Source organism: Ptychodera flava, chromosome 5, assembly GCF_041260155.1.
Source record: "Ptychodera flava strain L36383 chromosome 5, AS_Pfla_20210202, whole genome shotgun sequence".
NCBI lineage: Eukaryota > Metazoa > Hemichordata > Enteropneusta > Ptychoderidae > Ptychodera > Ptychodera flava.
The window spans coordinates 27427066-27451909 of record NC_091932.1 but is presented as its reverse complement, the minus strand read 5'-3'; the positions used below and the strand labels follow the sequence as shown (position 1 = coordinate 27451909).

Sequence of the window (24844 nt, the reverse complement as noted above, 5' to 3'; positions counted from 1 at the left end):
TACGAGGTGGTACTTAGAGGAGAAGTGGCGTGGGACGAGGCAGTACTTTGGACGAGGTGGCTTTGGTACCGAGTGGTTTCTGGACGAAGTTGTGTGCACAGGGCGACCTGGTTTTGGTGCGAAGTGTCTGGACCCCCCCCCCCACACACACACAATACGGAGAGAATGAAGAGAAACATGCATGTTTTTGAGAATGTTATGCTCTGAGACGACAATGGTTCTAACCTCTGAGGGTGTGGTAGCTTGCCTAAACGAGATAAAAAGTCATTGGCTTCTCGTCGGAAAATTTGTCTTCCGCTTTCCAGGAAGTGAGAAATGTGTATGGCGTTCACTATAACGCTAACATCGCGTTTAATTATTGTTTTCTATTCAAATTTTGAATTTTCTGGTTTATGATTTATTGTTTTATTTCTCTTACCAGGCAAGCCATCTGTCTTTTAAACGCACACATACACAAAAACTTTTAATAACAACTGTTGCTAAGTCAAACTGAAAAACCAAGGACGTCCATACGACGTTAGCTATGCGGTGGACAAAGCCAATATTGTACCGACAGTGGGTCCTGGGCGGGCGGGAACCATAGTCGAAGCACTTAGCGTCGTGACGAAATTACAGTCTCTATGCAAGTCAGTGTGAAATCAAGGAAACTGGAAGGGAAGATTCTATGATAAAGCGATGCTATTGACATTATAGACACGATCAACCTTCCTCTACCTATGACATAAACATGAACGGCGCCCTCAACATGATACTGAGTACATGTAACCCTTACAAAACTATCAGATTCGCTTTCAATCCCGTGTCTCTTGCAAAACAGCGACACATTTTTATTTTATTGAATGTATTATTTTAGCTCTTATCATCTATCATCCTTTATGGACATAAAAAAAACAACATTAGTGAATGTTGCGGTAAGGCAACCATAAACATGGTGAGGATAAGTTCACAGTTTAATGTTCAACATTGCGTTAATGAGGTCGTACAGACATTGACAGTTTCTGTAGTGAACTAGTATATTAGTTTCCTATCTTCAGCATTTTCAGTATCGAGCGAGTATAAAACAAGTATAAGAACCGGCGCGGTAAGAACTTGATACTAGAGAGGTTCGGCTACACGTTTTACGTGAACGTGAACGCGTAGAATCCAAGTTGGCGTTGGCGTACACGTTCGCCTGCAAAAGTCCGTTTGGCTACGCATTACGCCAACCGTTCTTCTGGCACGCGCAAGAAATGATTCGGCCCGGCTTGGGTCCGCGTAGTCTGTTACTGCCCGTATGCCGCAAATCGACGAAGAAATTGCACATAAAAATAACAAAAATACATGAATATCTTTGAGGATGTCACTATCATATATCCAACTAACAACTGCATGAATGATTCACAGTTTTTACCATGTTTTGACACCTAAAGATGAGAATAAATTTACACGTTTACAAATTACGTGAAAACAGCTGTCTCCACGTAAATAGAGAGGTTAAGATTTCATACGGGAACGGAACGGGAACGGATACGTCATCACTTTCTGCGCGCTCTCATCATGTTCTGATGATGTCACACGTTCTCTTGTCGTTTGGCAGTCGTTTTCTACGTGAAACCGCCACTTTTCTCGTACACCTTTTCCGAGAGCGATTTTCACGCTCGCTTCGCCATAGACTTGATATTCAAAACTGACATTTCTTTCGTTATGTATTGTTGCTCTTGGTTTTATTGATCGCCGTCTGATTTTGAGATATTTTAGGTAACAAAAAGGAAAAAGTAGGCTACCTCCTGCAGTGCACTCACAGACGACGGCACACGCGTCGCGTCGCCACACTGCATTGCCAATAACATTCAGTATACACATTGTCAATTGTTTTACCTCCGTGGCTTTACAGGGTTTTTCAAACACTATGTAAAATTTTTAGTATTTTCAAGTTCCTGTCTCTGTATTCTATTAACCTGATATCAGAGTAAAATCCCTACGACAATCCGCCTGTGTGAGTCGGCACGAACACGTCTTAATCTAGACTTGCTTCAAGTCTATGGGCATATAAAAATCAAAAGAGAACAAATTGAATGTATAAACTTCGGTAGATTGTCGCATTAGTGATAGGCTGTTACGTAGATCGTTAGGTGAACACGGATATGTGAATCTTGCTCGGCTAGCCAGTTACTGCTGCCGTGAAAAGCAAAGCGATGGGGCCGCGGCCGGTCAAGTCTTAATCCGAATCTGTGCAGAACGTTACGCGTACGGAACGTGTAGCCACTCTACGTTACGTCTACGCCGGCTCCGTGTAAGGGAACGTACGCACAAGTCGATGACATCATCGCAGAAATTCGTGACGTTACGCGTTCACGTTCGCGTAAAACGTGTAGCCGAACCTCTCTACTCATGGAGACGTACGCACGCGAGGAAAGCGTGAAGTAAACCATGTTTTTTAAACTAAAATGTAGGATTTGCCTACGCGACTCTTGCATATTTAGAGTATTTCTAGTTCATTGCTTGTTTTGACTCATTTTGAAGCTGTTGGAATAATTTATTATTGGCGGCAATATCAAAGGTCGAAAATTACATTTTTCCCTTATAAAGTTGACGCAAGAAAGACGGTCATTTTTAAGTTCATATATCGGTCAAGTTTATGTAATTTGTTACACTGTTAACTCTAATTTTTATTCTACCGCAAACATCATGGACATTATTAACATTTATTCACGTACGCGTTTCAGACAAGTGACTTATTGACGGATAAGCACCTCAACCTCGAGCTAAATGCCGCAAATCAGTATTCATATAGGACCTTCTGAAAGCGGCATGAACACACGAAGACAATATGTATGCATATTACTAGTGTTACGTGCAGAGAAAACGAACAAAAGGGTGAACTCAGCAGTTAACGTTTAAACAAAATTTATTACGAAAATAAAACTAATTGCTAAGTTAAGGATAGGATACAAGCTTTAAAGTGTACAGACTACTTATCTCAGCTGGGACGGCAAAGCTCCAGTCTCAGAGTTGTAACAGTCAGTCGGATGAATGAACAGTCCTTTGGCTTGCAGGCTTGAATTTGCACAAAGTCCACAGTATAAATCCAGCGTTGACAGTGAAGGTCTTGAAAAGTCTTGAGAATGACTACTGCTGGAGTTTAGTAACACACAAGAGACACGATCCCAAAAGTCTGACTGGAAGCTGAGCACGTCCCTTTTATAAAGGCATATAAGAACAATCTAGAACTTTTATTGACATGCTAATTACTGTTCTAAAATTATCTCCCTTACACAACTAATCAACTTTCCAGAACATTCCAAACATGACTAATTGAATTCAAGGTTGTGAGGTCATTAAGGGCAGTGACCTTGAGAATGTTCTAGACTAATTGAACTCAGGTCATGATGAGTGTGGGGGAAATGACCTACATAACACACCCCCTCTTCAAAAAAAAAATTTTTCAAAGAAAAATCTTTCTTTTACAAATGTTATCTTGAAAAGGATTTAAGTACTCAAATTTTGTTTTACTCTAAAGTAAAATTTCTTGAAAGTGAACAACAATAAAATTTCTTGAAAGTGAATAACAATAATTTCTAAATACGAGAGAGACAGTCTGCAATTAAATTGTCTCTGCCTTTGATATGTCTAATGTCAAGATTAAACTCCTGTAACATTAAACTCCATCTTAGCAATCTCTGATTTTTGCCTTTAAATTTCTGCAGAAAAACAAGAGGGTTGTGATCAATATAAACCACTATTGGCTGATTTGAAGAAGTAACATAAACTTCAAAATGCTGTAAAGCTAATATCAAAGATAAACACTCTTTTTCAATTGTAGAGTAGTTTTCTGGGATTTGTTAATTTGCGTGAAAAATAGCAAACAGGATGATCTACCCCATGACTATCCTCTTGCAATAAAACAGCACCAGCAGCCGTATCACTAGCATCCACAGCTAATTTGAATGGCAAAGTGAAATCTGGTGCAGACAACACTGGAGCACTTTGCAGTATGGCTTTAAGTGTATCAAATGCCTGTTGGCATTGCTCTGACCAAACAAACTTTACTTTCTTTTTAAGTAAGTTAGTCAAAGGCTCAGTAATTGTGGAGAAATTTGGACAGAATTTTCTGTAGTAACCAGCCATACCGAGAAAGCGCATCAGTTGTCGTTTGCAGTTTGGTATGGGAAAACTTGAAATGGCACTGATTTTAGCATCAACAGGTTTTACCTCACCCTGTCCTACAGTATGTCCGAGGTAAGTTACCCTCGCCCAACCAAACTCAGATTTGGCAAGGTTGACAGTCAACATTGCTTTGCTCAGTCTCTCAAAGAACTTCCGCATGAGCTTGATGTGTTCCTCCCAGGTGTCACTATACAGGACGACGTCGTCAACGTAGGCTGCACACCCGTCTAGCCCGGATATGACGTCGTTGATCATCCGTTGGAACGTTGCCGGAGAGTTCTTCTTCCGAATGGCATCACCTTGTACTGGAACAATCCGTCTGGTGTAACAAAGGCGGATATTTCACGAGCACGATCCGTCAGAGGGACTTGCCAAAATCCCTTCAGTAGGTCAAATTTCGTCACATACTTGGCTTTTCCCACTCGGTCGATGCAGTCATCAATCCTTGGGATTGGGAAAGTGTCTGTCTTTGTTAAAGTGTTGACCTTCCTAAAGTCTGTGCACATACGATAACTGTGATCTGATTTGGGAACAAGTATGCACGGCGAACTCCAGTTACTTTTACTGGGTTCAATAAAGTCATTGTCCAGTAGGTATTTGACTTCTTCCTGGAGATATTTCGCTTTTGTTGGATTCAGTCTGTATGGATGTTGTTTTACAGGCTTACTGTCCCCAACATCAACGTCGTGATAGATGACGTTTGTCCTCGTTGGAACATCTTGAAACAGGTGTTTATATTCGTGGAGCAGTTCTTTCACCTGTTGTGTGTTGTTCTGGCTGGAGGTGTGCCAACTTTGTAGACTCCAGCTTCTCCAGGATTTCTGAGTTCTGAAGCTTGACCGAGCCCAGCTTTGAGTTTAGAGTATTTTCACTCAAGTCAGTTTCAGTATCACTATCTTCATAATGGTTTGAACTGACTGCACTGACAGGCTGAGTTATAGTAGGATTATCCCTATCCAAATATGGCTTAAGCATATTTATGTGACATAGCTGTTTTTGTTTTCGCCTGTCAGGTGTTATTATGATGTAATTTAAATCACTCAATTTCTTATCAATTAGGTATGGCCCAAAGTAACGAGCATGGAGTGGTTTGCCAGGAACCGGAAGTAGAACAAGAACTTTTTGACCTGGTTCAAACTTCCGTTTTGAGGTGTTTTTATCATATTTGGTTTTCATTGACTGCTGAGATGACTCAAGATTTTCTCTGGCTAATTCACATGCTTTAGAGAGTTTTGTACGAAAATCTGACACATATTGCAAAATATTCAGACAATCATCATCGTCTGATAGGAATTTCTCTTTAACGAGCTTAAGTGGGCCACGGACTGTATGTCCAAATACAAGCTCAAATGGGCTAAAACCAAGAGACTCCTGAATTGACTCTCTAACAGCAAAGAGCAAAAAATGAATTCCTTCATCCCACTGTTTCTCTGTGTCAAAACAGTAAGTCCTAATCATGTTTTTCAAAGTTTGATGAAATCGCTCAAGAGCACCCTGACTTTCTGGATGATAGGCGGATGACCTATACTGTTTAATGCCTAGCTGATCCATTACTTGTTGAAAAATACCAGACATAAAGTTGGAGCCTTGATCGGACTGGACACATTTAGGGAGGCCGAATAAAGTGAAAATTTGACTAAAGCTCTCACTATAGTCTTGTCTTTATATTTCTCAGTGGTATGGCTTCGGGGAACCGAGTTGATGTACACATTATTGTCAACATGTACTCATTTCCTGATCTTGTTTTTGGTAGGGGCCCAACACAGTCTATTAGAATCCTACTAAATGGTTCTTGAAATGCAGGAATTGGCTGTAAAGGGGCCTTTGGAATGGTCTGATTCGGCTTTCCTACCATTTGACATGTGTGACAAGTTTTACAGAAATGTGCTACATCCTGCCTGAGATTAGGCCAATAAAAGTGACTGAGAATTTTATGATAAGTTTTCCTGACTCCTAAGTGACCAGCCCAGGGAGTTTCATGGGCCAGGCACAATATTTCAGCACGGTAGGGCTTTGGAACCACAATTTGATGTTTTATAGCCCAATCGTCATCAACCAAAACATCTGGAGGTCTCCATTTACGCATGAGAATACCAGATTTTGTATAATAGGAAACAGAGCTATCTGAAGTTTTACCTTCATCATCTACCCTGTCAAACAAAGACAAAATATCTGGGTCTTTTGTTGTTCTGCAATGAGATTTGATCTAGAAAATGTCTGACTTTGGTCAGCAGAAGTTTTACTGGAAGTTTCAAATCCACGAGGGATAACGGAATGATCCGTGTCAAACACCTGACTGAGAAAGGTGTCATTTAAGTCAACATCTGTGACATTATTTTTGAGAGTATTTTGATTCTCGGAAGTTTTCTTTGACATGGCTCGAGTAATGGCACATGAAGGAAATAAATCGGGTATCTCTTGTTCAATTGGCTCTGGATCCTGATCTAAACTAGGATTATCAGTCACAAGTGGATTAGTAATGACCTTGTCCCCAGCAAGGTCGTTTCCAAGAAGAAGGTGAATCCCTTCAAAAGGCAAAAAAGGCCTAATACCTAAAGTCACAGGTCCAGAAACAAAGTCCGAAGACAAGTAGACATTATGGAGAGGAACAGGAATGTAGTCATTACAATCTACCCCCTTAATAAGAACTTTAGAACCTGAAAATGACTTTTCAGAAAACGGCAGGGTATCTGCCAACAAAAGAGACTGGGAAGCCCCGGTATCTCTTAAAATTTGACAGGGGTAGCAGAAGAAAAATCACTAGAAAGTGATATAAAACCATCATGAATAAATGGTTCGAAAATACCCATAATGTTATCTTGTGAAGAATTGACCTTGACCTCATTAATTGGGGATAAGAGGGGTTTAACCTCAGAAAATGTGTTACACACATTATTAGACTCTAATTGAGTTGATGAAGAAATAAAGCCGGTGGGCTTAGATCCACTTTGACCACTTTGACCTTCACGTTTTCTTTTCAATTTGAAACAATCTGACATTAAATGGCCGTCTTTCTTACAATAATTACAAGAAAGTGTACCAAACTGTTTGTCAGAAGGAGATTGAGACTTGGGATCTGATGATGTGGGAGTGTTACTTGAATTTTGTGAACTGTTGTCATTTGATTTTCTACTGTCCTTTGAGAAATTCTTGGATGAAAAGGAGGAGTTAAATTTACCTGCATTGTTTCTGTATGAAAAGGACTGGGATGGTTTGCTGAGAAAGGAAGATTTGTGGGTCAATGAATAATCATCGGCCAAACGTGCAGCAACCTCCAATGTATCTGCCTTTTGTTCATTGATAAATGTCTTGATGTCACTCCGGATGCACCTTTTAAATTCCTCAATCAAAACAAGCTGTCGTAATTTGTCATAATTCTGACTGACCTTTTCCGAAGAACACCAACGATCAAACAGTTGTTCTTTTGTTCGAGCAAATTCAACATAAGTTTGATCCTTCACCTTCTCACAATCCCTAAATTTCTGACGGTAAGCTTCAGGCACCAACTCATAGCCCTTGAGAATTAATTCCTTCACAGAATCATAATCTGAAGCCTGCTCTACTGACAACTGAATGTAAATTTCTCTGGCTTTACCCACCAAAGCACTCTGCAAAAGCATAGACCAGGACTCCTTAGGCCAATTCAGACTCTGAGCAATTTTCTCAAAATGGAGAAAATATTTGTCAACATCCTTTTCTTGGAAAGGGGGAACTAACCTGAAATGCTTAGTGATGTCAAACTTGTCCGAAGGGAAGAATTTTCCTGACTGTCCAAGCTCTAAACGTTTTATTTCTACCTGTAATCGCTGTTCTTCTAATCGCAATTCTTTTCTCTCTGTCTTTCTTCCATTTCTAATCTTTCCTGCCTTTCTTTTTCTTTCTGTCTTTCTTCCATTTGCAATTCTTTTTCTTTCATTTCCTTTTCTAATTCCAATTTCTTAAGCTCCAAATCTGCCTGTCTCTCTTTTTCCATTTGTAATTCTTTTTCTCTCATTTGTAATTCTAGTTTCTTGATCTCCAAATTTGTCTGCATTTCTAATTCTAATTTTCTGAGTTCAGAGGTAGACTTGGGCTCATAATCTTTCAGGGTGGATTCCTCAAATTGGCCTAAATCAACTAGATGTTTGGCAATACGGTACTGTATTTCCCTCTTGCGCATAGATCTTTTAACTTCTACTTTAAGGAAATTTGCCAGTGCTATGAGGTTGTCTTTTCTGAGGGAATTAAATGTGTCCTGATCAAGGTCATCCATAAATTCGTCTGGTTTAAATTCCGCCATGATTGGATTTGGCTGAGTTCACAGTGTACAGTAGTTTTGAAAAGGCTGGCAAAATGTTGTCAAACGGCTCAAAATATTCGTATCCCGGACAAGCCCCCAATTTGTTACGTGCAGAGAAAACGAACAAAAGGGTGAACTCAGCAGTTAACGTTTAAACAAAATTTATTACGAAAATAAAACTAATTGCTAAGTTAAGGATAGGATACAAGCTTTAAAGTGTACAGACTACTTATCTCAGCTGGGACGGCAAAGCTCCAGTCTCAGAGTTGTAACAGTCAGTCGGATGAATGAACAGTCCTTTGGCTTGCAGGCTTGAATTTGCACAAAGTCCACAGTATAAATCCAGCGTTGACAGTGAAGGTCTTGAAAAGTCTTGAGAATGACTACTGCTGGAGTTTAGTAACACACAAGAGACACGATCCCAAAAGTCTGACTGGAAGCTGAGCACGTCCCTTTTATAAAGGCATATAAGAACAATCTAGAACTTTTATTGACATGCTAATTACTGTTCTAAATTATCTCTCTTACACAACTAATCAACTTTCCAGAACATTCCAAACATGACTAATTGAATTCAAGGTTGTGAGGTCATTAAGGGCAGTGACCTTGAGAATGTTCTAGACTAATTGAACTCAGGTCATGATGAGTGTGGGGGAAATGACCTACATAACACTAGTCTCGGTTACCCAAACTGCACTTTGGGCCTCTCAGCCGGCAGGTCCGTACCCGGCCGATGAGAGCCCCGAAGTGCAGTCTGGGTAACCGAGGCTGGCATATTACACCATAGACCCTCGAGAAAAACTCAAGGGTCTATGATTACAACAATAAACTGGTACTCAATTCATTTAATTACCGAGCGTTTAATTTACCCTAAATACACATGATATCTAACTGATATCAAGTCTACATTTCAACGGAATTCATGGTATATCTATATACTCACTGAGGTATTCAAAGTTAGCGAGAGTACATCCATGATCTACTACAGCTTCAAGCAGAATGCTCCTCGGGGACAGATATTCAGACTCAAAAGTTTAAAATTATTTTCTAGTCTACCTCCTTTTTGGGAATGGGGGGGGGGGGGGTCATTTCAAAGCTCTGGGGTAAGAAAAATTTCACCGTCTTAGTTTTCCTGAAATCGAAATATGTGTTTTTCCCTTCATTAAGACAAAAATGACGGCCAAGTTTTGAGTTTCAAATATCGGTATTAAAATGTTAGGTAATTTGTTTCTCTGGTACCAAACCATGCACGGTGAACCCTGATGCCTATACTTGATTTGTTAAGAGATTAATTGAAAATTTCAGAGGGGAAAGATTGAGCAAAAGGTCATGTGTCACTTTCGAGGCGCATACTACCTTAAACATTTTACTCATGCATTTTCACAGTCTACTGTATTTTTCATTCAGCAAAATCAAACATCGTTCATAGGAAATGTCCTATGTGTATTTAAATTTAAAAAATAGAGGTGTCTATAAAAGCGTAAAAGTCTGGCTATCAGAGAAAAGATGACTTGTTCAGAGTGGATCATGATGTGACGCGATGTAATAGTCACAATTTAAAGTGGTGAAACACGAGTAAGTGGCGTATCATCCAGGTTTACCCTGCTTCTGTATATTTGTACATCTACCACATCTTATTCCAAGGCGTTGGTGGACATCGAGTGATTTCTACGCTAAGGGGTCATCATCCAGGTGGCTTTTGAATGAAATGACAAAGAGACAAAAGTAAAGCTGGCAAAACAAGGGAACTTGACGTCTCAGTAAAAATCTTTTGCGACGAATCGAAAGGCCCTAACGGTTGCCGTGTCAAAAGATCTACATAGGGCCCACTAGGATACCAAGGAATTGAACATAAGATTGTGAGAGGGGTGCAAAACAGCAATAAGCGGAATGAAATTAAACTTACATAACTCTTCAAGCCCTTCTTCTCTCACAATTTTTGACTGGTAAATGTAAAAAGTTTGGAAATCCAAAGCAAATGCCGTTGATACTCCTAAAATGTGTCAAATCTAAAAAGATTTTACAAATAAAAAATGCATGTCGCAAGAAAGTTTGAGTCGGGGAAAAGATAAACAGCACCCATTCGTGTCTTTTTTTTTCTTCGTTAGAAATTAAAAATGACCAGAGTTGCAGCATAAACCTGGAAACAAGAAGAAACAATGCACTGCATTTTCACGAGTTTTCTAGAAACCGTCGGGTCGTTTTCTGGACTTTTCAATTAAATGAAGCTATGAAGGACAAGTATGAACACGACTACACACATTAGCTATTCAATATATTTGAAGGATTTGAAATCTGTAATGACGGCAATCGGCACTAAATAAGTAAGTTCATAAATTTGAACGAAGAATAATAAACTATTCACAAAATAAACATTGCAATAGAAGTAGGATGACTTGATGACAAGTTACATACAAAAGGGAATTGAATTCTACCGTCCCGTACGTAGGTGTGTTTGAATATGTGTTGACAATTGATCATAATGCAGGTATAGACGGTACTTCTTGTGTTGACTAAGTGTACGTTTGACTTTGACCGAGTGAGATGGCGACAACACGCATGAGTGTTGATACAGTGTGTAGCGTCACACAGCCAATGTGTTGAAGATCATTAAGGTAGTATGCGCCTCGAAAGTGAAAGACTTAAACTTTTGCTCAAACTTTCCCGAATGAAACTTTCAACCATTCTCTTTCAAAATCAAGAATAAAAATAGGGGGTCACCGTGCAAATTTTGGTACTAGAGAAACACATTACTCAAGATTTACCGATATTTAAAATTCAAAATGGCCACAATCCTTGTGTTAACTCTATGGAGAAAAAGAAAAACATTTTCGAATTTCGAAAATCTAAGCCGGTGAAAAGTTTTCTTACACTAAGAATTTAAAAATGAACCCCCACATGTGGTATATCAGAAGAGAATTGTAAAAGTTTGAGAGTCCGTATGTCTGTCCACGAGGTGCGTTCTACCTTTAAGAATGTAAAATATTATCATGTTAGTATTTTGCTCATACCTTTACTGCGTTATAGTGATGGAAAAGGAGCAAGAGGCACAATTTTCGGAAGAGTCCGGTGTTGAACAGGTCACCGTTGTGACCCCTCTTGGGAACCTCGATCCGCTGGTGTGAGAGCACGTGACGCCAATGCTGTTACCATGGCTATCTGTGGCTGTTGGATCATCCCACGTGACCACTGCACCCCTTCTGTTACCGCTTGTAGTGACGTCACCCGGGCAAGAGATCGTTGGCAACGCATTATCTTAAAAGATAAATAAATAGATGCTTTGTGAGATGATCCAATTTCATGGTTTGGTCTTGCACAAAGTTTGAAAAAAAAATGTGTAAAAGAGAAATAGAATTGAGTAAGGTCTAGGGAGGGTTTGTCATTAGAATATCTTCTAAGATGTTGATTAAAGCAAAACCTGCATACTTGATTTACCACATTTGCACATTTTTTAGCTTCCAATCGTATAAATTATTCTTGTATTAGCAGCAATTGTAGTATTTTCCAACAATTGCGCACAGCCGACCGTTTAAAAGTGTTGATACACCTCCTGATCTTACGATGCATCTAAAAACGTTCTCACATTAGGCCGAACAAAAAAATGTGCTGTTCCGACAACCTGACCTACCCTATTTTACCTGCTGACCCTAAACTTTTTAGAGCTACGTAATCACGGAATTAGAAAAAAACAAAGAAAAAATCCTGTAAAATCATGCGTTCGTTACTTGGCATTTGATTTTTGCTTGAACGAGGATGCCTTCTATGTTTGTTTTTCCCTTTTATATGTATGATACATTTTTCTGGAAATGTTGTGGCCAGTGTTTGACCACCCCGAACCCCTGAAAAATGCATATTTAAAATAAAAATATTTGGGGGAAAAATCTTGCCGACCTACCTACACTATTTTTGAAAACCATGTTATCGGAACAGCACAATTTATTTTTTGGGCCTTACATTACTCCTTTTCTCGCCAATGGGCCACACCCACTTACTTTCAGTATCTTGCCTCCACGCCGCCAAATCCATTCCGTAGATGGCGCTGCAATCAAGCATAGGTCGCTGACTGGTTGGTTTCAAGAAGACATCTTCTTGCACGTGACGGATGTCGGTGTTGTCACAGATGATTCGAGCGACGGACTGTTTTTTGATCTCCGCGATTTGAGTGTCACTAAATTCTCCAGGCTTCTCATACCAAAATCTGAACGGTAAGCCGAACACAAAAAAACGTTCATGATACAGTGGCGCTATTGATACGGCATTGACAGGGCACTGCCAATTAACGAAGTCGACAGTCATGGTCAGCTTCAATGACATTTTGCCTGTTATAAGTGTAGACCATAGTTTTTGTAGTTCCTGAACACGTGTGATCACGTGATCATTTGGATTCTTGGGTTGGACCGATTTCTAACACATGAACTTATCACAATGGCCAGTTGCTGTAACGTTTGGTGTTCTTTTACTATTTTTGTTTGAAATTTCAACTACAGTATCGTTTTCTTCTCCCCAAAGTATGTTCAGATATACAATATTCAGTTTGTTCACTCAGGCTTATACATGTGTAAACTCCATCTCTATTGTTGTCAAGAGAATTCCGGGTCGGACCAGAATTCAGATATTGACAATAACTATGCGGGTTTTACACGTATAGAGGGTGTGTTGACCAGCTTAACAGTAGGTGCTTCAACATGCTTTTTGGAGTTGATCAAGAACGTGCAATGGACACACGAAACAAAAATGGTGAAAAATCATGAAAAGTTAGAGCAACTGGTTATTTAAATGTTCAATAGTTCAGGTTTTATATGATGCAGAATCGTGTAAAAGACAGTCATCACTTTGGCACAGTCCTCAGCTTTTGTGAATGATGTCCGGCTTGTCCTGTCTCACAAAACAATTTATCCGGGTTACCTCAACCCAAACAACGGTGGTGCTGTTAGAATGGCTTACACCAGACCACTTTTAGCTCATGGTCAATTTCTGCCGTTGACTGTACTCTTTATAAAGATTCCGGTTTGTTGACGCTGCACAATCTATTGAATCATGGGAGAATGTCAAAATGGCTGTCTTAGATATATATATATATATATATATATATATATATATATATATATATATATATATATATATATATATATATATATATAATATATACATTCACTGAAAGATTTTAGATCACTCAAGAAACTATTCACCAATCAGAATAAGGCCAGTCAATGACAACCATGGAGGGAATGGCACATACGGGGCCTTTTCGTGAGCATAGAGCTAGTGGCGGAAATGGACCAGGGGACCAGAATACACCAGACTCACGGTTCACCACGTAAAAGGGAAGACACCATTTACCGCTCTGGGTTTCTTGTTAATGTTGTTCTTATAATGGTAACCTTTAATAATGATAATTACCATTCTGATCGGACACATGGACGAAATCTCGTAAAATCACGCGCAGACTGGAAATTGTCGATCATAATCATACTCACCTGTCCCCTCTCCTTGTCCTCCTGAACTGTATAGCCAACAAGCATGTAAATGTTGGACCAAGTAGACCACCTGGGAGAGGATCTTCTGCCATAGCTCCAATAAAGAGATCTATATCATTTGGTTCGTCGTAAACCTGTGCAAGTTTATCCAGGACCTTTTGGTTAGATATTTCATTCTTTAGTTCACTGAAAGTGTTTGCCCGCTCGAGACGACATCTTGCGCGCCACACATTGTAGGAACGTAGTCCATGATCTCGCCCTCTTTGAATGTTCAAGGCCATGAGATCAAGCCCTATGGTATTGGTTATTTCAAATAAGTGTTCTGTCAACTTGTCAGTCATGATCTCGACTGGAATGAGTTGCTTGGCAGGCTTGGCAATGAACCCTCTGAGGATAGGTTCGATGCCGCCTTGTTCCACAATCCTCCAAGGTTGGAAGAAGGCAAGGTGTAGTTGGAGATTTCCCTCTGGAATTGGGTTCAAGTTTTCATCAAGTCGGGGAATAATTGGCCTGACAGTGCCATGCCCGAACCTGAACGCAGCTGTTGCAAAGACATTAGCAATGGAAGCATCGGCAGATGGATTATATCCCTGGTAAGTGCCCAATTGACTCATCCCCTCAGGCCCCAAAACTTTGGGTAAGTAGTGGTCATAAATAATGTGTTGCAGTTGTGCACCCATGATTTTCCGTGCTTCCTGGTACAGGGTTGTGTCGTCCCAGTGTGGATTGATCTGAGACAACCTATCACTGATACGATTGTGTTCTCTGAGAAAGAGTGTGTGTATACTAGTGAGACCGATTTGCTCATTGGCTCTCCCGTCACCGGCGAGAAAACACGGGATATTTCGAGAACTGCTCTCACTGATACAGGCCATTGGAGAATCGGGGTCATACGGCAAGAGGGGACGACCAGTCGGCACCTCAGCTTCATCATTAACTCGGAGGCTTCCCTTTCCATCGAATGCTCTCAGGTCATCTGCCAGTGATTGGGTACTGCCATAAATCTGTGATCCATCGATGTACGAGGTAATTGCGTTAATTTGTTGTCGAGGTACCACCTTACCCGACGCTGTTATGTACCCCGTTCCACATGCTGCACTGGACCTAATGAATGTAAGGCATTCTCTGTTAATGCGGGAGTCGCCTTCGGGGACTTGGATTGGGAAACAAGGGGCAGTATTGTCACACGTTTCATTGCATCTGATGCCGTCCTTGAATGACACCGTACTTGGACTGTTTGGCGTAAGGTCAAGGTCATGATCGAGGAACTGGCCAAAAGGCATCACAAAGTTGCTGCGCTCATCGTCATCCGTCACTGTGTCAGTTGAGCCAACGACAGTGGACACCAGCCTAGCACTCGGCAAAGCGGGTTTGCAGTTTCTGGTGTCCCGCCATCCCATCGGGTCGTTGAAGCGGTTTTCATACTTTGGATCCAGAAGGCGTGCAAATGGTGTCAGGGTTGCCCCCTGGGAAGGCTTATCAAGGTTATTGCATGTCCCATCAGCTGTTCGATACTTTGAACGCTTGCATGAATCCTGGCAGGTTATATCCTTGGTGATGTTACTGCATCCAGAGAGTTCCATTATTCTCCTGATAGTTCTCTCCAACACATGCTCTGATATATCTACAATTTGTGAGAGAGAGAGAGAGAGAGAGAGAGAGAGAGAGAGAGAGAGAGAGAGAGAGAGAGAGAGAGAGAGAGAGAGAGAGAGAGGGGGGGGAGGGGAGGGAGGGAGGGAGAGAATAACGAATCTTCTGGATCTTATACTACAAGAAGGCCCGTGATATGCCTTACTACTTAACTTCAGTATCTTGAAGGGGTTTAACTTCGGCAGAAATAATGGAACGTACCGAGTCATTCCTCAAGGCTGCCTGACTAAGTGATTATTTAAACTACAATCACTAAGTGAGACAGCCTTGGGGAATAACTATACTAGTACAACTTAAAATTTGTGTTTTTGGATACAACAATACTTCTCAGACAGACTTCGTGAGAACTTCTGGATCGGAAAGGCCTTAGGGTGTTTTTTCCAAACGAATTTCATCGGAAAATCACATGTCGTTAAAATCGTACATATTAGACCTGGCAACAAGAGCCGTGCTCTAGATTACTTACCCGGTCGCTGTCCTACACCCGGTCTTTGTCCATGTCTATGTAAGGCTGATGGTCGAATGCCTGCGAAGTCTCTATCTCTAATGATCTCGAGGGCCGCCTGGAATATTTCTTCCTTCCTTGCGACCTCAATGGTGACTGCGTTTGGGAACCGGAAGAGCATGAACAAGTCATTTGGAGTCTCGGGTTTCCTGCCCAGAAGAGCGTTCGTAGTTTCCCTGATCGCTCGATCTACGACATTCCGGCCTCTCTCTACACAATCGTTTAAGAGGGCATTAGTCAACTCCTCTTCATCAGCAGCAGCATCTTGAACGAAAAGGGCACATATAAGTTATTTGAAACATCCCTTAAGGAGTCTTTTTCTCCAGCAATATGAATTGTAACCTTTGAGAGGGACTTGGGAGTTCAACAGTATCTTCAGTTATTGAGTTCGCATCCAATTAGACATCTCATAGGATGGATGACGCAAATTATTCTCGTTACCATAACGTTTGAATGCTTGTTTGTTCTGAGTTTTTTCCATCACACGAGAGTATTAAAGTGTAACATTAATGATTTGAATAGACTTGCCCACACCGGCCAGTGAGGAAGCAACTACAGAGTCAGCCCGAGTTGGGTGTAGGTGGAAAGCTTACACTATAAGCCATGGAAGTGGATGTGAGAAAAGCTGTAGATTAGTGGGCTTGTCAATGATTTAAAGGTATACTGTCACCTGTTCCAATTTTGCCACAGTTACCATGGAAAGAGAAAATCTAACCAATCACAGATTTTAAGCTGGTGGCCGCTTTTTAAAAATAGCGCCCTTACATGGGCACTTTGAATACCAAGGAACGCCCCTTTGACCATATATGGGCATATTTAGATTACAGGTGACTGTATACCTTAAAAAAGCTCAAGTATTTACATCCTCATCTGCAACCCTGACGCAAATGTTGGAATAAATTTGTCATGGACAGGATTCGAATAATTATGAATTTACCCATAACAGGGAAACTACTCTTCTTCTATATAACACATATGCTTTCTAAGAGAGGACCTACCGTAAATGACGTTACATGTTTATTTTCGTGGCGACATGACAGTTATTTTATTGATATTTAAGAAGCAGCTGGTGAGGGAAAATTGCTATCTCATAAGGATGACAAGAAGGCACGATAACACTGTGATATCAGTGTTGGTTTGAATGACAGAATACGTTTACTTAATTCCTCTTTCAATGAATTTCATGCACTGTATACCTTTCACCTCATTTCCATTTATTTGCAACACAACGGGTTAAAAAACATGTCTTTATACACCAAGTAATGAACATGACTTCACTTATTTGTGTCCAGGTACTACTAGAACTGTCGTTAAAGGTATACCAGTTTCTTTTTTAAGAATTGGAAATTAATATTTTTCTATGTGAATTGACAGAAGTTAAATTTCTCTTACCTGTGTAAGACAGACTGCTAACAACCAGTGAGTATATCAAGATTTGATATATTTTCATCATAACTAAAAGAGAAAAAATATCATTTTTAATGATTTTGTCCAATGCATATCCTTCACATACTGCCTTCATGTATGGATAGATACATAGATACATAGAAACACAGATACATAGATACATACATAGGTACATAGATAGATACATAGATAGATAGTCACATACATACATACATACATACATACATACATACATACATACATACATACATACATACATAGAGACAGACAGATAAATATTCTAAGAAGTACACAATAAGTAAATAACTTTAACATTATCATCGATATATGTCTCATATAAACCGCGACAGCGTGAAGTGTCTGAAAACCAGGCACAATAATGTATAGAGGGACAATCATGAGACAATAATAATAATAATAATAACAATAACTCTCTCTCTCTGTCTCTGTCTGTCTGTCTGTCTGTCTGTCTGTTTGTCTGTCTGTCTGTCTGTCGGTCTGTCTGTCTCCCTCTCTCTCTCTCTCTCTCTCATTACATCCGTTAACTCTATAAACCATTTTAAACCCCTCATCTTACATTTCGTTTCTATGAGTCTGGCAGTTTTGATTTCAAGATCTGCAACATTCAAATGAATTGAGCTCTAGACTGAATAGCTACATAATCTTGAAAAGTAAAAACCTGAATGTGAAGGTTTACAGATGGCCCTGTTTTCCGTGTCGCTACTTGAGAGCGCCCTCAGGGGGTTGTACGTGACAGAAATGGGGTTAGCAAACAATATTTCCTCATTGCAACCCTCGTTGCCGTGAAACTGAAAGTTAATGTACGTGGGTGACTAAAACCAGGAAGTAAAAAATGTCACGTGACGATTTCCGTTGGCAGTCGACCTCGTACCAGACAACGGAGAATACATCCACTTTGCCATTCAGATATTCTGATGTTGTTATGAATGTTACTAACCCAGTTCTTGCTCAGTGCGCGTATTGTTTTCTTGCGGTTACGATTCCGCGGATGCCCCTCCCCGCTGTTCTAAACAATATGGTTACATTTTGCGCGCGTTTTGAACCCCGCTAGACGAGGGTTTACCTCGAATTGCTTTTTACATATTACATATGGAGAAAAATGACGTGTCCGTTAGAACGAATTTACCCAAGATCAGCTGAAGTTGACGAATCGAACGATAGCAGTACCAGCTTTGGTACCTATCAGATAAACACCTACAAGTAGTTCCGACAGAGCACACTTACGCCTAGTCGCACCATAAAGTATCTTCATATGGATATAGCCATGGATGACAATGCGTGTTAGCTTCAAGTTGTAATCTGAGACTAAGATGGGACGTTTCACTGGACAAAAACTGGTCCCAGCAAATATTATTTCCTATTTTTCTGCGATTTAGCAAAATACTTGTTTCAAAGATAACGGATACTAAATAAAACAGTAAAAATTCAGCACTATCATTTACGGTAACGTTCCCTTTTGTCGAAGACCGTTTCTTTTCTTTTGTTCAGCGATGGGGTCCATTCTCACCTATTACTCATTTTTTGCTAGTTAGTTTCGCTGCACCGTGTCTCACGTCAACCACCTCTGTCTGTAAGGGGCCGTGGATATCAAATCATGCGCACGGTAAACGAAACTAAGTGCGTTTGTCCTCGACCCCTTCCCCTCCCCTAAACGAAAGTTTGAAATCCAACCAAGCCTCATTCTGTATGTGCCCCGCATACCCTCTCTAAAATCAATCTCTGTTCAGCGCAACTCAACAATGACGCAACCAATAGAATGAATGAAACTGTGTATCCAAAATGAATTTTACGATATTTTACTCGTGCACTGATTCACATGTATGTCAAAAGAATGCTGGTGTGGCGGCCGATGCCGTACTGGCCTGGTACACGTCAAGCAATACAGCGCAATATTTTGCGAAACAGAAAAACGTCACGGTGTAGCGAGATGTTGCAATAGGAAAACCTGTAGTGCGATTTTTGCGCACTGTAATCGGAATACAGCCAAACCCCTCCCCCTAAACACAGAAGTTGCGTTTACCGTGCGCGTGTTTTAATTATCCACGGCCCGTAAAGTGTACGGCGTGCATCGTCGCTTTTGGTACTAGTTGGGCTTCACGCGAATTCCATGGCCGTTTAGAAACTTAAACGTCACATTGGCTTCCTATTTCGATGACGATTCGCAAACCGTTTCTTCTGAATCTCTTCACTTGAAGGGTTTCGCCGAATGCCGTAAACTCTGAAAATGTAACTACCTGTCGCCACCATCCCGGTATTTTTTTCCCTAAAAAAGACCACTCCTAGCAGTTTCCCCCCAAAACCAGACAATTAGGCCTACTTCAAATAGCGAGGTGATAATTATTCAGTGAAAATATCGCTGCGCCAGGCCATCAATATCTATTCAGACCGGCGTGGAAGTTGGAAGAGACACGGTCCCTCGACAACGAGACCAGTAACGTTTTCCTTGGACCACTGACCATCAGATAAAATAATAGCACACAACATACCTGTTCTCTCTGCACCAAGGACAGCAATAAACTACGGATACAGCGGGTAGAATTGACTAACTGGGAGATAAACCTAAGACAGCATTCCTGCCTCCTCTATACAATATCTGGGAAAAAGGTGATTTATATAGGGTATTGTTAGGCGCTCTATTATGTCTTCAGACAAATGCCTGTTAATCACAAAGACTAAAAAAGGTCTCTATTTTTACGAGGTGCTAACAATATTCATAGACTGTCGGTAAGGACTGTAATTCGCAATTAATTAAGAACAGTCAAGAAAGAAAGCCGATACAGCCTTCTACCTCCAAGCATACAGTAACTTCAACATCGTAGTCATTTAGGCCACTCGGACGTCCACCTCAAAAGGGCCGCTTGGCTATATCACCTGTACCATCTCATTTGTGAAAAATGGACGGCGTTCTGTCTTCTATCCTCTTGAATCCCGAAAGCCTTTATCTGGCATTGTAGTACAGTAGTTAGGGGGTCCATTGGCGGAAAAAAAATCGGCCATGGGGGGCTAAGGGAGGAGCTAGGAGGTAACAACTCTTTTGGGTTCAAAACATAATTACCAATCACAATGGAATCACGCGAACTTTTTAGTCACACGAACATTCGTTTTAAAAATGGCTTAGCAGCAAAAGAGGGATGTCAACCACAGTTCCCACAAAGACGCTTGTCTGTGGTTCCATTCGCTGTCTGTGTGTCAACTCTCTGGAGCCTTTAAAAAAAATTCTACGTGATCCTAGCATGTACGGTGGAAGTTTGATAAACCAATGCAACATAATAGCTGCCTAAACATTTATTGTATGTGGACACATTTAAACACTTTTGCTTTAAAAGTGGTGATCTCAAGTATATCTGCCCATGGAAGTAGAAAGAATGAACCTCCATGATCTGACGAATTGTTTGCATATAATATGACCATGGAGGTGGTGCGTTGTCGTTACCTGGAAACCCAAAAGCTGTATTTTTGCCATTTGCAACATTGCAAGGCGTACGTCCCGTTGTTGCTAGCATGGATTTATACTTCAGTCATGTTCACCGCGTGTTGTTCATGCGAACCTATGTAAGTAACCGTATCAATCCAAAATGCTGAGGCTCATTATATTACACATGAAGGTCGAGGTCGTTGACTCATCTCAATACGCGTGCTTGGTGGTGATTGGCTAGCGGGGATGACGTCATCATCGCTTCCATTTCATCGGTCAAGCTTCACTCGTTGCTTTCTTGGACGGGAATCTGTAAAAAAACATAAGCCGCCGGGTAGCATTGAGCGTGACTACTAAATCGATGTGATCAACAACGATAATTCATTAAGGATTGAGTAACATTACTGCATCGACTTGTAGTTTGATAGGTCCACGGAGCTCCATGATAGGTCAGACTGGTGGTAGTTGTCCGAGCCGAAAGTTTTATCACCAGAACCTCGGACAAAAACTACTCTAACACAGTCTAACAGTTCTCTAGGACAAATATCGTAGGGTCCTTTAAACGAAAGGGAATGTATTTCAAAGAAAGCAACCACCAAAAGAAGATTACGACTCCCACAGTTTTGACTGAAAACATGGATTAACCAGAAGTTTTATAGCAAATCCATGATGTTCTACTTGGCGCTACCGCCCAGAATCGAACTTTGACTTTGCCTAAGATAACTGCCGATACAGAGGTGGGTAAGGGTCCGAAATTATGAAACAGGAAACCGTAATACTCATGTCACAATCAGTTAGAGTCGTTAAAAAGGAGTTGCATTTTGCATTTATTACGTCACGTCCAAACACAACGTTGTTGTTATAATCATAACTTATCGTATACAAATGAAGGCGTTGGATTTTTCTTGTTGTTTAAGACCATCATTAACATAATACGCGCGTCTACACTACAGGTAATGTTTTCAACTTGTACCCGAACTTTTTCCGTCGAAACTTTCAATAATTCTCTGTCATAAGCAAACTAAATATCAGCGTGAGGGTTAACCGGAAAGGTTGGGATTCAGAAAAAAAATTGCCCAGAGTGTAGATATTTGACGTATGTGACTCCACGTAGGGGTATTATATTCCTGGTTTTAACAAAGACAAGACGGTTAAAACGTAATCATTCCACCGTCTTCAAAATGACTCCATAGGAGATGTAGATCAGAAAGCACTGCCAAATCGGGCATGGGTGTCAGGGTTGCATTCTACGTGAGCCGTGATGGAAAACTGGGGACGAATTGCTGAGTCACACTCATCACGCTGTATTGTGATACAGCAAACAAAGTGGCCGCCAAGCGCAATCTATTGTCCGGGAACAACTTCCTTGTTGACGACGTCGACGCTACGTGGATCAAAAGCTTGGACACAGTAACTGTTATGCTGCTGTTCCGTTCACCTTTCCGTACAGGAGCGTCAATATTTGCTCCCTATGACCCAACTGACCACATTTAGGTGATGGAACCTAACTTGAACATCGTAGGAACTAATTTTGGAGAATAGGATATTGTTAATGTTGGTTTAATCACAGAGGGACTGTGGTTTAATCAGCAAATTTAAGCTCACCTGCTTTTCTTTCTTTTTTTTTGCAATTCACAACTTTTTATGGGTAATATAATTTGTAATATTGCATCTTTTAGCTTTAGAGCACCTACCACTTTAAATTTGAACAATGAAAAGATCCTATTCTCCCAAATTAGTTCAAATCGTGCCATTGACAGTTAGCATTGACATCGCACCGTGACCTTGATATGTGGTCACATGTGGGTGTTAACTAGATAACGCAAAACTGACAAGAATCGGTGGCTTGTGTCACTTTTTACTCGTGTGACCCAATGAAGTGACCTACAGGGATGACGTAATCACCATTTACAGCAGAGACATTGAAGCAGGACATTGAAATGTCACCAGTATGTTGTTGATGACGTAAAGTACCAGTAACAACCGTTGATTACGTGGCAGGTAGACTTGGTTCAAGTCTTGTGATTTGTAAATGTTTGAGTGGGGTGAACCCGATGATTTGTGTTCTGTTTTCATGTGAAACGCATGAGTGGGATGAACGCGATGAGCGGGGTGAGCGCCATACAGTTGAGTTTCTCCCGGAATCACGGCCCCCATGCATAGTGAATCAACATTTTGGTGAAATTCCAAAATCAAATTTATTGCACAACCATGGACTTGTAACCACTCTAGTCTAATCAAGAACAATAATGTAAATAATCCAGCACACATAAATGCACACTGTCTGATTTATCTAATTTTGTACTGAAAAAAAATTATTCCTATTTTCATCATAAACCCCCCATGCATAGTGATCCGACATTTTGGTGAAATTCTAAAATCAAATTTCTAGCACAACCATAGACTTGTAAACACTCTAGTCTAATCAAGAACATTAATATCAATAATCAAGAGTACACAAATGCAAAGATTTACCTATTTTTGTATTGGAAAAAACTATTCATAGTTTCATCATAGACACCATAGATAGTGAACCAACTTTTTAGATGAAATTCAGAAATCAATTTCGTATACACAAATGCACATTTTACTTCCCAATTCAAGCAAAGTACATTTAAATACATTATCAAACATATATGATATACAGATAATCGCAATCATACCAATCCATAATCCAATGACATTAGGTCAGAATTCGTAAGATAGTAGTTGTAAACATAGACACAAAACAGCACAGAACAGACAGTAAATAGAAGGTACACAAACAAAGTCATATTCATGAAAGAAAGATATATGGACCTCTGGCCAGAAGACCAAGAAGTGATGTCAGGTGTTTCGAAAATAGTAGGCGCATCCTACCCCACATGTGGCACCCACCATATATCAATCTGTAAGTCAGATAGTGTTTTGTGGGGGAAAATTGTCAATAATTTGCCTGATAGAGTCCATTCATTATGATTTGATATTTTTGGATGAAGCACTAAATCAGCCACATCTTGCCTTTTTATAGTTGCACAAAATATGGTGACCCTCCCTCAAATGGATGAAATACCATATCTCTTCAAAAATTCTTGCGTGATAAATTGCGACTGTCCCTCCAAAAACACCAGCCCTCCCCTCTGTAATTTGTCCCTAACATAACAATTGAACCAATGGTTATGTAAATTAGCTGATACTGTTTCAGTTATTCCTGGGAGAATATCGCAGTGGTTGGTGGGATGGTCAAGTTTTAGAATGTCGGACAAGGGGGAGGGTCACATTTTAGACAGGAGGATAGGGGGGAAGGTCACATTTTACGGTAGAGGTGTGTGCGAAATTCCCCGGCCCACCCCCTGTAATTACTGAAGGCTCCCTAACGAGGCACGGGAAAAAGGTGTACAATATTATTTTCGACCGAGAAAAGGGTACACAAACGGTGACTGTTTGCCAGCGTATCGTAATACCATGGAAAGCGTTATAAAAGATGGCAGACAGACAGACAGGCAGACAGACAGACTTTGATGCATATAGAAAATTCAGGAAACAATGTTAGGTCACGCAGAATACGTTATTCAGCATTATTCTGTATTGTGTGATTGTTTTTGTTTGTTACGAGCTCAAGTCAAGTCCAAATGTATCATCGCAGAAATGTGCTTGTATATATACTGCCACGTCATTTCATTCATAGACCTTACTGAGATAGTCGGACGTGCCCGGGCAATTTCGTCGTCAACGACCCCGGCCCTAAGGTTAGGGTCGAAGGTTGTTGAGGATCCGCACGTGATTCATTTGTCCAGTCAAACACCCACTTTAAAAACGACAGAATATACTGCATAGGGTGAAGCGAGGCGCTCGTATTTGAATGCACACTTTGTGACATTTGCCCAATTTCCGTCACAGTATCTAGCATGCAAATTATTTCACAGCCCTTCATGCATCGTCGGAGAGTTCCCTTTGACTGTTTA

At 40.5% G+C, this 24844-nt stretch overlaps 1 protein-coding gene across 5 annotated transcripts; it reads right to left on the bottom strand.

Annotated features, from left to right (window-relative positions):
- Positions 1 to 9269: 9269 nt before the first annotated feature.
- Positions 9270 to 21054, bottom strand: LOC139133408 (peroxidasin homolog). 5 transcript variants are annotated; one of them, XM_070699978.1, is made up of 8 exons: positions 20919 to 21054; positions 19972 to 20078; positions 17450 to 17512; positions 16019 to 16321; positions 13903 to 15526; positions 12418 to 12623; positions 11437 to 11680; positions 9270 to 10565 (listed from the first exon to the last, which is right to left on the bottom strand). In XM_070699978.1, the coding sequence occupies exons 3-7, from the start codon at positions 17508 to 17510 to the stop codon at positions 11439 to 11441; spliced, it is 2436 nt and encodes an 811-aa protein (XP_070556079.1). In that variant the 5' UTR covers positions 17511 to 17512; positions 19972 to 20078; positions 20919 to 21054; the 3' UTR covers positions 9270 to 10565; positions 11437 to 11438. The 5 variants fall into 5 exon arrangements, with proteins under 5 accessions (XP_070556079.1, XP_070556078.1, XP_070556077.1 ...); XM_070699977.1 differs by lacking the exon at positions 20919 to 21054 and adding an exon at positions 20274 to 20424; XM_070699976.1 differs by lacking the exon at positions 19972 to 20078 and having other exon boundaries at positions 20919 to 21029.
- Positions 21055 to 24844: the final 3790 nt, after the last annotated feature.